We start from the raw sequence: 15086 nt of genomic DNA on the forward strand, positions 1-15086 counted from the left end.
ATACGAGATGTAGTCACCAGGTGGATTTTAGTGAGAACTTTACTATTATGCAAGAACAAAATGAATTACAAAGTGCACACTGAATAAATGACTAAATTAACATGCAGGCAGGAATTGCATACACTGTACATTGCATATTCATAACCAATGATCTCAGATAATTTGTCGTAAAAACCCATAAAATTGGGTCGGCTGTTCACCGACGGTTATAAAAAAAAATTGTTGTATGATAATTTATTAATTGATCTGGAAAGAAAACTTCCTGATTTGTCAATATTTTTTCTGATATCGAAGCATTTTTAACAATGATAGATTTAACGTGAATAGCTAAGCCTATCACAGATTTAAGGAATTTTTCCCTCTAATAAAGTTTATTACGGTATTGTAATTTTCTTACGTAACAATTAAAATATGATCAAACATGATCAAAAAACGAACTTCTTATTTAATCCTTATGAAATCATTTCTTTTATAAGAGAATTGTACAAAAATTATTAGTTTTGCTCAAAAATTTATTAAAAAAAACTCTTTCTTATTTATCAAATATAATAATAAAATCATTAAGACTACTTATTCTCAATTAAAAATCCTTTTCCTTTCGTAATCTTTTATTTATTTGATCACGAGCATAATTGATAGCAGATATGACTAATTATGTTATTTTAAACAGCAAAACTTATAAATTCTTTCCTTATTATACCTCTGTAAGAGTTAGTTAATTTTTGCATTGCCTGGAGACATTTTAATATATATTTTCACCATATATGATTTCATATTAATGAAAAGGAAGTTGTTTTAGTTATGGTAATATTATTTTCGTATTGTAAACTTGATCAGAATAATGCGTACAATATCATTTTAGGATATGGAAATGCTACAGTCTTACAACCCTTGGGGAAAACCAGGAGCCGGAGCTAAACCGGTAAAAGTTTAATATTATTACTTTTTTTAAATGTAGGTATTCATGTAAGTATTATCCACAATACTTATTTTTAGTTATTTATTTATTTTTTTCGATCATAGATATTACTAGAGTTATGTTATTACTAGACATAGTTATTACTAGACTTATTACTAGAGTTATTATAGTATGTCTCTAATTCGATCATTTTAAAAATATATTTCACAAACCACTAAGCGAAGCGGCTTATAGAACAATAAAACGAGATATTATATTTAAATCATCAGTTTCTCTCTTTATTTGATGTCAATTCATTAATGAAAATTTTATTCAGGATGATCCCAAAAGAAAAGTTTATCCGGAAGGAAGAATACCAGGAGAAGATGAAGATGATACAATGGAAGGGTTCATAAAAAAGTTTGGTCGCCCTGGTAATGGAGCTCCAAATAGAACGGACTCCGGTACAATACGGACACAAATAACTGGTGACCCTGCGATCAGATTTCAAGACACTCAGCATGTACGATTAAGTATTGAAAACCATCTGAGGTATAAAAAAGAAGACAAAGAAAATTATAGAGGGAACTTGGGTAAGTCTTGCAACTCAAAATATTCTCGTAATCATCCATCGTAATAAATTATAAGGTTTTACTTAATCAGCGCTCTTAATACATAATTTTAGAATATATCCTTTTTTATATCCATCATGAAGCATTGATGTTTCATGGAGGGGGGTTTCCTTTTATTTCCTTTATTTTAGATAACTAATTAATTCCTAATAAATTATGCATCGTTTAAAAAATTTCAAAATCTATTAACGTTTTTGTTGAAAAATATTTGTTGGACTCACAAGCATTATTTTGAAATCGCCCAGGAAGTCCTAATAGAAACTGTTTAAGAACTCCCAAACATCATGGCGCAGTGCTCTTAGTGTACACGTACTGCCATTCAATTTTCTATTAAGTATTTTTCCTAATTTCCTGATTAATTTTTAACTATTTAAATAATGAATCCCTTTCTTTCATTTTAAATTTTATCATTCACTTTGCAGACGAGTTGATTCAACAGAAGTTACAAATCAAGGAAAAGGAGAAAGAATGGGAAGATAAAAAATTTGAAGAAATGGTAGGTTCAAAATAAATTTATTAATAAAAGATATGCTGTTATTGTTTCTAATGTCACTTGCCAATATCAGCAAGAAAATTAGCACACTTTTTGCCACAACACTTTTTGCCACAACACTTTTTGGCACAACACTTATTTTCTTGAAATTAGATTAATTTGTTTGATTCAATGAATAATTAAATTAAAACAAACTGAAACAATCAATTAAGGCTTGTATAAGTTTTGTGTAATGGCTTGTGTAATATCCATTTAATTTTGAATAACGAGAAAATTCTCTACGATTGGGCAACATCTGAGCATCAAGCTCACCTTTTTTCAAGCAAAGCATATTTTAAATAAGACAGGAAGGAGAGACAGAAGATCTTTTCAGCACTATAACAGTGTCTAAACACAGTAATAGGAAGAATAAAAGTTTCAAAGAAAGAAGATTTTTTAAAATAAATATCGGCATTGAAGTCTGCAGTGAAAGTAAATTTTTTGTTTCGCTTTGTCAATTCATAATAACTTTAATCTACTTAAAATGTATTCACAATGTTTCAAAGAATTAATAAAAATGTTTCTACTCTGAAAAAAATTCCGGATAAAATTACGGTAAAAGTACTGGCATCTTGAGTTCAGCATCTTTTTTTTTTACAGTAAAATATATTTTTACCCTAAAATTTTATACTGTAATTTTTACAAAAATATTTATTTAATTACAGCGATTTTACAATAAATAATACTGTAAAAATTAGAGTATATCAGTTCTGTTCCGTCAAATTTTGCTGTAAAAATGGATTTTACAGTATAAGTTCTGGCACCCTGAATCCTGGTACTTTTTACTGTATTTTGATTCGAAATGTTCTGTGTAGGACTTCTTGAAACGCTTTAGCACAATGTATACACCGAAGAGCCATTATATTATGACCACCCTGCTAATAACATGTAGAACCACCTTTAGCCCTCAAAACTGCTTGCTCCCGCCGTGGCATTGATTCCACAAGGTGCTGATAGGTAGTCTGAGGTATCTGGTACCAAGCGCTCACCAACTGGTCCTGCAATTCTCTCACAATGCGAGGGGGTAGCGTGGCAGCACGAATTTGGTTTTCCAAGTAGGACCACAAATGCTCTATTGGATTAAGGTCAGGTGAATTTGGGGGTCAAGACATGACTTGAAAGTCACTGGAATGTTCCTCGAATCAATCCATGACGATTCGACTCTTATGACATGGTGAATTATCCTGTTGATAAACACCATCCCCCACAGGAAAAACTGTTGCCATGAATGGGTGAACCTGGTCTGCAACTATGTTCAAGTAGCTTACAGACGTCAGGTAGTGTTCTATGACAGGGATGGCGAACCAATGGCACGCGTGCCATTTATGGCACGCCACATAATATTTTGGGCACGCCACCGATCACGAAGTTCACTCTGAAGCAATTTATCAATTAAATTAAAATTCACAGAAATAAACATAAAAAAATAAACAATTATTGACAAAAAAATTACAATTAATGCCAAAAAACAGTTAGTTACCAAAAAAACAAGCTAACAATAAATAACTAGCAAAAAAAATTAACAGACCTGCTTAAAATAACATCTTACAACCTAATATAAGTTATTTGTCATCTAATCTGCAGCAACAGAAGTCACACTGATGTTACTTTAAGTTGAATTACGCGCAACTGAGACATTGCGAAATGTATTCTTTTTCATAGCAAATAAAGAGTTTTGAGTTGATAGTATTTAGTGTTATTTTCCCAATAATCACGAAGTCAAAATTGTTTGACGGCACGTCTATGACCAAATTAAACAATTTTTTTAGAAAAAATGGCACGTTGGTGCATAAAGGTTCGCCACCACTGTTCTATGAGGATTATGGGCCCCATGAAAACATTGTTCCTGGACGAGAAACCATGAAAACCTGGGAGAGCCCATTGTTATAGATGGTGGAGGGTGGTCATAATGTAATGGCTCTTCGGTGTATGTTACAAAATTGAAAGCTCTGTTGGTGTTTAATATTTTAACATTTAGAGTGTGTTTTCTTTTCGTTGATCTAACAATATTTCTTTGAACATTTTTGTAGAAAGAGCTGTATCCGTTTGGGAAAGAAACTGACAATGGTGGGTCTTATCTATGTCATTCAGGTATTGTAGACTTTCTCGCCTGTGGCAGTCTCCTCTAGTGTGGCTTTTGTCAGCACTTCTTCTTCACCCTTTTACTTAGAAAATAAGTTGGATGCCTGCAACTTGCAAGTTTTGCTATAGTCACTTAGCTGCACACACTATTTTCTTTTTTAAATAATTTCTTTTAAATTTATATAAACCTAAATACACTTGTATTTAATATTTTCTTTGCCAAATAATAAAAATAAACACTATTGATCCGGAACAAATTCCGAAGTTTTTCTAACAGCAAGACTAATCTTCTAAAAATCAGAATAGGTTTTTTTTTTAACGTTTATGCTGCTCCCCTGCTGGTGCTAGACTTTCTTGGAGTGAACGAGCTCATGGACCTGATCTAGCTCTGCTGGTCATGGGGATGAGAACAACAACACAAAAGATACATTTAATGATATATAGCTGTACATTTTAAAATGATTGATGATATAAGCTGATTCAGTTATTGTCCTTCGTACATATATAATTTGTAATTATTAACCTATCTCAGAAGACAATATTGAGTGTTAAACACTTATTGCCATGCGTCTTAAGGCATAACGTTTTTGTCAAAAGAAAAAAAAGAAGAAAAATCATAACAATAAATATATTTGTTTTATTTCTTTTAACTTTATTACTCATTTTGTTTTTAAGAACGGGAATTTAGATCATCTAACTAAATACTGATATTAAAGTCAAAAAAATACGATTTTGTGGAGAACGCTTCACAAAGACATAGAGTTATAATGCGAAAACTTTAATATTACACAATATAGATATACTTCCTCAATATACACAACTTTTTATGGTTTTACAGATCTTGTTATTATTTTTATAGCTTTATTACCATTTGCATCATAAATTTCAATTGCTTTACTTTGAATAATTTATCACATAACATAGAAAATCAATGCAAACACATTGATCTTTAAACGTAAATCTAACTTTATGAAAATCTGAAAATTTTGGAATAAGGTATCTAAATACAATGGTAAGTAGCTTAATTAAGTTTTCTGCAAATTTTTTGAGCACTTCTTTATTTTGGTATATATTTAGCTACATTCAAAGGTAAATAGCGGGAGTAATATACAGTACTCAAAATGAAAAACGAAACATATATATAATTCTTTATGGAATGATCGGATTTCAACGTACTAGGATGCAATCAAAATGTTTTGAGAGTTTTACCTCAATTAAGCCAATTAATTAGTACAAACCTTATCTTAGATTATAAAACCAGACGGAAAAACTTACTTTTTCTTAAATGATATAACTTTGCAAGCATAATCAAAATATTTTAACAGGAGAGCGATCAAAAATTTGAACATTTGTGCTAGTTTTCATTTTGCGTTTTTTACCATATTTCTAGAATTAGTATAAAAAATATCGAAAACATTTATAAAATTCGTTCGAAAACTGAGTTTCAAAAATTATTCATTTTAATTTTTATTGTTTAATTTAATAATAAGGAAGAAAAAATTTATAAAACTTGTAGTGTTAAATAAATAAATATCAAAATTTAATTGCGTTGAGTTTCAATGATTTTTCAAAATTGATCTGAGCCTTTCGGTCCACCCAATAATTTTTAGACTTGAAATTAAATTGGTGTTTAGTGCTACTAATAGCATAAGTGTTAATAATTGCATCAATGTTAGTAATAGCATTTATTTTCAATTATTTACTAGCAATATTCAAAACTTGATGAACGTAGATTTTTTAGCATTTGCACCGTTGCACTGAACTTAAAAATTATTATAATTTAGTTGGCTTTATATTTTATTAACTTAATAAATAGATATCATATAATCTATGCATGTTATAAGGATCGTTATAAAATTCCTTCGAAAACATTGAAGCACTCGATGTATTACCGTTTATTAGCCTCTTAAAAAAATTTTATGAATTTTAATTTTTTATATAAAAGTTTCTGCATTAAAAACAATTGGTTTATATTTATTACATGTCCGTTACTTCAAATATTTTACAGATCCAATGTTTATGTCAACAAGGCCTAGAAGAAATGTGGCGAACAGTGATGTAAGTGATGTACTATTTCATTTAGCTTAACATTAAATCACTTTTTTGATTTTTTTTTTTTTTTTTGGTATTTCGTTGTCTCTTTGCTGCTTGGAGGAAAAGACATTTAGTTTCATTGGTTTCCTTTGAGTCTATTAATCAAAGTGGCTTTACTTGAATTTGTTACACCCTATTTATCTTCTTGATTATAACTGAAAACTGGAAATGAAACTTATATATAAGCTTTAAGTGTCATATAAACAGCAAATTTAAAAACAATTATTGAAAAGAGATATTTAAAAACGATACATTAAAATGAAACATACATGATGGTACTTAGCGGCTTTTTTAAAATTCATCGTTGGGCCTACCATCCTTGTTTACTATAAGGAATGTAACCATATATTTATTTCAAAAATGTCTTTGTTAATTGAAAAGAAGGTTTAATTTTACTGCTTAAAATACACTGGTGGACAAAATTAAGAGTTGGAAGACATTTTCCCAAATATGTCAAAAAATACTGAATAAAAATAAATAAAATTTGGTATGGATATAGCTTATTCCATGATAATAAAGTATGCAAAACAAAAATGAAAGTGCAATTCACTAACAAGACCTATTGCCAATAAATCCAATGTAGTCTGAACTTAAGGATAAAAGATGACAATAAAATTGAGGCTTGTACAGTGTGTGTTGCCTCTAGTATGGTGTATGGTCATCTAATCCTACCCCTGACAGACAGACAGCATGCACAACGAGTATGCATGCTGTTAATAAGGGAGTTAAGGAGGACTTGTGGAAGACCCTCCCATTATTCTACCAGATCAATTTTTAACTCCAGAATGGTTCTGGGGGGGGTTGGCGCATCGTAATAGCTCTCCCAAGAGCATCCCAAGCATGTTCAATAGGATTCAGGTCAGGGGATTTGACTGGCCAATCCATTCGTTGAATATCCTCGCTTTCCAGATACTCATCAACTATGAGAGCCTTATGTGGTCGCGCATTGTCGTCCATAAAAATGAACTAAAGGCCAACAGCGCCACTGAAAAGACACACATAGGACTCTAGGACCTCCTGCCTGTACCTTTGGGCATTCACGGAACCATTGTCAAATACATGGAGCGGTGTGCGGGTATCTTGCATGTGCGAATGAATGTGCGAAAATGCTTTCCATCTCTTAATTTTGTCCACTAGTGTACATTATACCTTTTAATCATCCTGTAGCTTTTCTAAAATATGGCGGATTAATTTCCATCATTTAAACGCATACTCATAACGTTCAAGACTGTAAAAGTTACTCCTTTTGAAGCTGGTTGCCAATTTAAGAACTTAACGTTCTCGTTAACTAACAAAAACTCTAATCCGAGATTTTTATTCAAAAACTGAATAAACATTCATTTCCTATCAGATATTGTCCTCAGATAATATCAGTTTTAATATCAGATAATATCAGAATTTTTAATTCCTGTTGGAGATGCGTTGTAATAGTATTAGTTTGTGTATTGAAATGGAATATTATTGTAGTTTGAATTGTACACTTTTTTCATCATTAAGTCGATTTATAGCTCGATTTTTCCACAGGATTTTGATCCATGGGGTAAAGGATTTGGTAATCCTGCATGGGACAAACAGGGTAACGTTCAGAGGCATAAATTTGTCCCTTCTGCTGAAGAAGGAATTCCAGATCACGATGTTGGTTTGGTAAGTGGTTTTAAACTCATCATTTATATTTATTTGTTAAAATGATTCTCAACTACTGATTAAAATACTAATAAAGCATTTTGAAATTGAAGAGGACACAAAACTTAAAAAATCTTCAAATTTCCGAAAAAAATATTTTGATCTCAAAAGTAAAGATTTTCATGTTAGTCATTTGGTATTGACATTTCCATCAATAAAATATTGGATCCGTTGTGCGGCTCGGAATTTTGGAACCCGTTCCAAATTTCTTCAGCTTTCGAGAAGCTCATCGTTTAATGTTAACAGTTTTTAATTGCTTAACAGTTGAGTTTTAGATTGATACAAATCATAATTTTCACATGACATTATTATTTTTATTTAATAATAATTCCATGAACTATAATACTTAAGGACGATCCACTCTGACGTTATAACGACGTGTTTATTGAAGCTTCTCTTGGCCCAATTGCCTACAGCACCCTCTAGCAGCATTTAACGGAAACAGTTAGTTGAGTAAATAGATGTGACTAGTTGACACTATACGGTATATCATGTAGTGTGAGCTGTGATGGCTCTAGGGATAGAGCGTTCGCCTTTCAATGAGGTGAACCAGGTTCGATCCCGGCGATGGCTGGTCTATACGAATTTCGCATCCGGCTTGCACCGACCACAATGCTGACGTGAAATATCCTCAGTGGTACGGCAAGGGGACTCAAAAAATATTTTTGAGTCCCCTTGCCGTCAGAATAACCGTGGGATGCTATCGTGGTTTTCCTCTCCATATAACGCAAATGCGGATTAGTTCCATCAGAAAGTCTTCCATGAAGGCAAATTTTCCCCAATACTTGATCCAGGAGTTCCCTTGTTTTCTAAATTGGATTCAAAATTACAAGGCTACGGAGTTGAATATTAGTAGTCGTAAATCCAAAAATTGGGTCGGTTGTTGAAAATTTTGTTTTCAAAACATTCGAATTCTACACAAAATCTTTTATTTATAACAAAAAGAGAACGATGGAATATTTCCACTCTTCTCTTTAGATGAAAACCGATTAAACTTTTCAGTCTGTTTTCGAACGGTATCGTCAGCACAGTTTGGAGCTGGCAGCAAGAACACCATACAGGAGTTTCTCTTGAAGATATTATGTAATAGCAATTTTGCGTTAGTTACACCAAAATTTAATTTTTTATGTTTATAAAAGATTAATTTCTATTGCTCCTTGCGTCTCAATTTTTTATTTGTTGAAAATATACAAAACTCTCTGTAATTGTTTGAGTGCATCAAAAAGCATCATTTTGAGAGGGGAATAGCTCAAAAGTAGAGTTTTTCTTTTTTTCATGCTCTGATAAAATTAAACAAAAATTGATGCTTATATCTTCTTATGCGTACATACACTTTTTCTCCATGACATTAAAAATCCGTTAGATAATTTTGGCATTTTCTTCACTGTTATACTTTTTTATACAATATTATGGAATTGATCAACTGCTTTAAATTGTCACCTATTTCAAAACTAATTTATAAAATTTACTAAAAAATTCAAATAAGTTAAAATAAAAACGTTTTTAAGTGACTTGACTTTAAAAATGAAAATTGTTTCGAAAAACAAATATAACATAAACAATAAGTCGTCTTGTGACAAGACGTCTTGTTGTTTAGATTTGCGTTTGTCACAATAAATATATAGCAGTTGAATGCGTTTTTTTTTTAAATTTCATTCTTGCAGGAAATGCCATGGGGGATGAGAAAAAATCGAGGTGGGGATGGTGCACCACATATGACAGAGAGCGGACGCCCGAAAGCACGTTTACGCAATACTCTCAAGAATATAAAGTCATTAGGTAAATATTCTTATTTCTCTTAAAAAATGGAGAAAAAAACACGAAAACTATCATTTAACTTGTTTAATTATTAATTATTTTAGGACCCCATATAGATGACACTCCAGATGCTTATAATCCATGGGGAAAGCCTGGAGCAGGAGCACCATTTGTACGGGAAGACGAAAAGCCTTTCGAAGAAAAATTGGTAAGATAATCTTGCATGTCTTATAAGTCTTTAGTTTCAAAATAACAAATAAATAAAGTCCACACTAAGAGATAACTTGGTACTTGGTACTTTATTTACGTCGCACTAGAGCTGCGCAATGGGCTATTGGCGACGGTTTGGAAAACATTCCTGAGGACGATCCGAAGACATGCCATCGCAATTTTGATCCTCTGCAGAGGGGATGGCTCCCTTGCTTTGGAAGCCCGACGACCTGCAAGCGAAGTTGAACACTTTAATGTAGAACAATTTAACGAGGACCGATATTGCACATCCTCGGACCCTTCGCAGACTGATCCAAGTGGTCACCCACCCACACACTGACCGCAGCCAGTGATGCTTGACTTCGGTGATCTGCTGGGAACCGTGTCTTAGCGATGCGTCCACAGTGGTATCACTAAGAGATAAGAATACACTAAAGCATGGCAGTGTACGCCTACCTACTCTATTATGTTTTCACAACTCTATTACTTTATTATGTTTTTAAAAATTAAGGTACCACCTAGTTTCTGAGTCTAATTTGAAAAGAAATTAACATAGTAACAAAATAAATGGGGAAATGTACATTAAAGAAGTCTTCATTGAATGCAACGTAAATATTTTCATAAGTTTAAACACAAGCATAACTTTCAACAAAAAATAAAAGCATACTTGACAGAAAATTTCCCTTTTCAAGGAAAACTCTATGTCACAGATTTATATGCAAAATTACCCTAGAGAACATTATAAAAATGGGTTCTACTAACGAATGCGTCCAGCTCTAACTGCAATGCATTGGGGCATAAACTATCTATGTTGCCAATTAAATTGTCAAACATCGAAATAGAAAACGAAAAACAGACATAAAGTAGCCATTGTTTCAGCTTGTGAAATGACCGCTCATGAACTGAAGGAAGCAACTGATCTACCAAGGTAGCCCCGTGCATTTTCTATCGGGCTCAAGTCTTTAGATTTGAATAGCCGACGTCCTTTTCAGCGTTGCCTCATATAATAAATAATTGCCCAACCCGGTTGCCAGATATGAATACAGCGTAACCTTTACACAGGAATACAATTGCACAAAAAAAAAGAAAGAATATAACTTTATTTCTGTAGTGCTATAACAAACTGACCGATAAATTGAATAAAAACTCAAAAAACAGGATTCAAAAACTTTTTTTAAATACTCATAAATTTTTAACGTATTTGCTTCGGTCGTTTGAAATCAGATGTAACAGTATTTTTTCTTCTAATTATTTGTCTTATTTTCTATTTCCCTAGGGATGGTCAATGACTGGACACCCGAAAAAACGAAGTAAAGAAGCAAAACAAGAATATAAAGAATTTTTAGGTAACTATTATGTTTAACAGGCTAATTTCGTTTAAACAAAGTAATATTTCGTTTTATTCTAGTATCTTAATTTTCATTAAAGACGTGGACATTATATATTAACCTCATATTCATCAGACGAATCGAAATGTAACAGATTACTTTTAGTTTAAATTATCTTATTGATAAAAGGATGACTATTCTTAAAATAATTATAAAATTACATTTTGGGCCCCTCATTTCAGAAAAGGGTTCTTTTCAAAAAAAGTAATTATGAAATTAAACTGTGATTATGTAAAAATTACGAATACATTTTAAAACTCTGAGTGAATATAATATTTATTCTACAACAGCTCTTTGGTTTGCTTTATTTTTTTTATTTAGTTTTATTATATTATTTAGTTTTATTTATTATTTAGTTACATCTTCTGGTAGAAGTAAGCAGAAATAAACCTCTGGTAAGCAACATCCCCACAAAATAAGTACTTCCTAAATATAATAACAGTTAATAGCCCTTACCCTCTTTGTATTATTACTTAGACGTCTCTCTGTTCATCACCTAAACAGTTTCAAATTATTTATCTTCACTCTTTCTAAGCTTAAGGTTCTAATAAAATTTAGTTTGATTATTTTTGTCTAAAGTCCTCATTATGCATAGTATACCGAACCTTTGCCGATTGAAAACCCTATTTCATCATTATTGCAACAATCTTTACAATTTATTTCACATTTTTTCAGTGAAATGAAAGGATGGAAGTTTTTTCGCAAAACGAAGGAGGTTTTTTGTGAAAAAATAACATACATATATTCTCATCTTGTCGGAATCACTTAACAATGTAGTTTTTTTAATTATTTAAAAAAAAATTAGGTTATTTGCTGCTTTAAATTAAGTTACAAAGTTAAGTTACAGCTCTAAATTAATTTCTTTAAAATTGCTTCATGAATTCAAAACAAGTGGATCAATCATTTAAGTGATAGATCTTGCTATAAATCCTAATGAGCATAACATGCAACTGAGTTATATAGCTCCAATGATAATACTGAAGATTGAACACATAAATTTATTTGACTTTTAAAATAAGTCAGTTTTAAAAAATGGAATAGCCAACTCATTCAATGTCAACATTTGGTTTGCTATTCTTTTATGTGAGCTTTTTTTCGACTCTCTGCCGTTTTTGAATTACCATCGTTATAGCTCTCGATCGGTTTGCCAGTTAAAAACACTAGCGGCGAGAGTACCAAATTCAGGTATAACTAAAATTAAAATGTAATCAGTTACTCCTAATAACTACAGATTTATACCGACAACTTTCATCTGTACATTGATTCAAGGATTTAGTTATACTATACCATATTTTTATTTTTAGAACAAGGAATGGAGGAGAAGAAACGGAAAGATCAACAAGAACGATTAGAAATTCAAGAACCGGTAAGTTATAACATTTAATGAAATCTTTATTAACTAAAAAGAAAATATTTTCCTTAATTTAAATGAATATGAAATTCTACCTTATTCATTTTTTAACGCAGTTTATTACTGGTTGTCGGAGTAACTGTGTGTACCATTTGTTTCAGTATCAAACGTATACGATATTTTAACATAGCGTACCGATATCAATCTTAACTATACTAATGTTGATTTTAGAGTAGACTAAGTAATTTGCATTGTTTAGAAATAACTTGTTCAAAAATTAAATAATATAAGCAATTAGTAAAATATAGGCAATGATACATGTACCATTAAACATTAAATAAAGTTTTTAATGATGATTTTGAACATTAATCTGCTTTAAAATAATCAACTTTGAACAAATCTTACACAAGAAAACTTCAACTTTACTATTTGATCATGCTACAAAAAATAATAAAGTATTATATAATTTTAAAAAATATTTTCCTTTACCATCAAGCTTATTTAATTTTTCCAATTCTTATGACTCAGTTAAAATTTTAAATAATTTTCAGTTTAAATCAACGCCAATTAAAATCAACTTATTTGACCACAGCAGCGAGAAGATTTAAATTAACTTCATACTCGCCAACTAAAATGTTTATTCAATACTGACATTATACGAGGGTTGCTATTTATATTTCTAGCCTTGACAACAGTAAGTGTTGCTAGGCGACCGCAGACGATTTTAATCGAAAGTTTGATATTTTTAAACATAAATTCAGCAGACGATTTACCATTATAGTTTCATTTGTGTTGTTGACAGTAAATTGAAAAGTTCTTCTCTTTCAAAAAATGGAATTGGGTATAATATGAAAAAAGCACAACTACTTCCACTTACTAGGAATAACATTTACCTTTTAGTTTAATTAATAAACAGAGTTTTAAATATGCTTACTAAATTCATAAGCTTCGGTAAAACAACAATATAAATTATTTCCAAAGGAACTAGACTAATACAATTCCAACCTGGCGAGTAGCGACTTATAAACAAGACACTTCGTTTGATGCTTTTACTTGTTGCTAGAAATCAGGTTCGCAGAAAATGCTGTTTACTAGTTAAATTTAGTAGGAATAACACGATCTGTGACGTAGGCTATAGTATACCCAATTGAATCGTGAACATTTTCGTGCCATTATTTTTCATAACTTTCGACGTGGATTGTCAAGACAAGAGTGCTTCGATGAACTTAATTCTTCATTCAGCAATAAAGCGCCATCTTACAGCACTGTAAAAAATTGGTATAACGAATTTAATCGTGGTCGATGTTCGATCCAGGACGAATCCCGTGCAGGTCGTCCAAAAACCGTTGTTGTGCCAGAAAAGATCGATGTTGTGCGTGAACTGATAAAGTAAGATCGTCATGTGACATACCGTGAGATAGAGGCGTCTTTGGACATTAGTATGACTAGCATCAATAAAATATTGCATGAACATTTGAGCGTAAAAAAAAAAAATTTTCGCGTTGGATCCCGCATAATCTGACAAGCGCTCAAAAAAAGGCTCATGTCGATTGGTGCAAGGAAATGTTGGAAAAATACGTTCAAGGTACATCAAAGGCTGTGTATAACATCTACACAGGTGACGAATCATGGATCTATGCATATGAGCCGGAAACAAAACAGCAATCAACTGTATGGGTCTTCCAAGACGAGGCAAAACCAACAAAAGTTGTTCGAGGAAGAAACACATCGAAACAAATGAGTGCCTGTTTCTTCGGCATTAACGGTCATGTGGCAACAGTGGCGTTAGAGCAAGGCAGGACGGTCAATTCTGAATGGTACATGACCATTTGTTTGCCAGAAGTCATCGGAGAAATTCAAAAAAAGCAGAAGAACAGGCGAATCATTCTTCATCATGCAATGCGAGCTCTCACACATCGACTCAAACAAAGGCATTTCTGACGGAGCGAAAGATCGAACTGATGGGTCATCCGCCGTACAGCCCTGATTTGACACCCAATGACTTCTTCTTATTCCCACACATCAAAAATAAATTACGTGGACAACGATTTTCGGCCCCCCGAAGAAGCGGTTGATGCATTCAAAACGCATGTTTTGGAGTTACCTCAATCGGACTGGAAAAAGTGCTTTGAAAATTGGTTCAAACGCATGCAAAAGTGTATTGATCATCATGGAGAATATTTTGAAAAACAATAAAAACCAATTTCGATCCTACATGTTTGTTTTTTCATTATTAGGCCGGAAATATAAATAGCAACCCTCGTATAATATCAACATATACATATCCTCAGATACCTAAGTCTTATATATCGTTCAAAAACTTCACTGAGCAATATGTTTCTGTATAAAGTATTGAAGTAATAATTCTGTACACGTTCTTTTGAATTATTTTTTCATCGATTAACGATATATCTATTACATAATCTCTATTTATTTATTAGGCATAAATACAAATCTT

At 31.9% G+C, this 15086-nt stretch overlaps 1 protein-coding gene across 10 annotated transcripts in view; it reads left to right on the forward strand.

Annotated features, from left to right (window-relative positions):
* LOC107438736 (uncharacterized) overlaps positions 1 to 15086 on the forward strand; it is a 75880-nt gene that overhangs the window by 49941 nt on the left and 10853 nt on the right. For 6 of the 10 annotated variants that reach the window (XM_087159367.1, XM_087159373.1, XM_087159368.1 and 3 more), the window contains exons 4-13: positions 863 to 922; positions 1236 to 1491; positions 1953 to 2026; positions 4093 to 4153; positions 6153 to 6202; positions 7763 to 7882; positions 9586 to 9700; positions 9784 to 9887; positions 11166 to 11235; positions 12582 to 12643. In XM_087159367.1, coding sequence (XP_087015493.1) covers positions 863 to 922; positions 1236 to 1491; positions 1953 to 2026; positions 4093 to 4153; positions 6153 to 6202; positions 7763 to 7882; positions 9586 to 9700; positions 9784 to 9887; positions 11166 to 11235; positions 12582 to 12643 — 972 coding nt within the window. The remainder of the gene's footprint in view (positions 1 to 862; positions 923 to 1235; positions 1492 to 1952; positions 2027 to 4092; positions 4154 to 6152; positions 6203 to 7762; positions 7883 to 9585; positions 9701 to 9783; positions 9888 to 11165; positions 11236 to 12581; positions 12644 to 15086) is intronic. The other 4 variants (XM_087159374.1, XM_087159370.1, XM_087159375.1 and 1 more) reach the window with 1 other exon arrangement.

This window comes from Parasteatoda tepidariorum, chromosome 3 (assembly GCF_982258835.1).
Source record: "Parasteatoda tepidariorum strain Cologne lab strain chromosome 3, Ptep-v5.0, whole genome shotgun sequence".
Classification (NCBI taxonomy): Eukaryota; Metazoa; Arthropoda; class Arachnida; order Araneae; family Theridiidae; genus Parasteatoda; species Parasteatoda tepidariorum.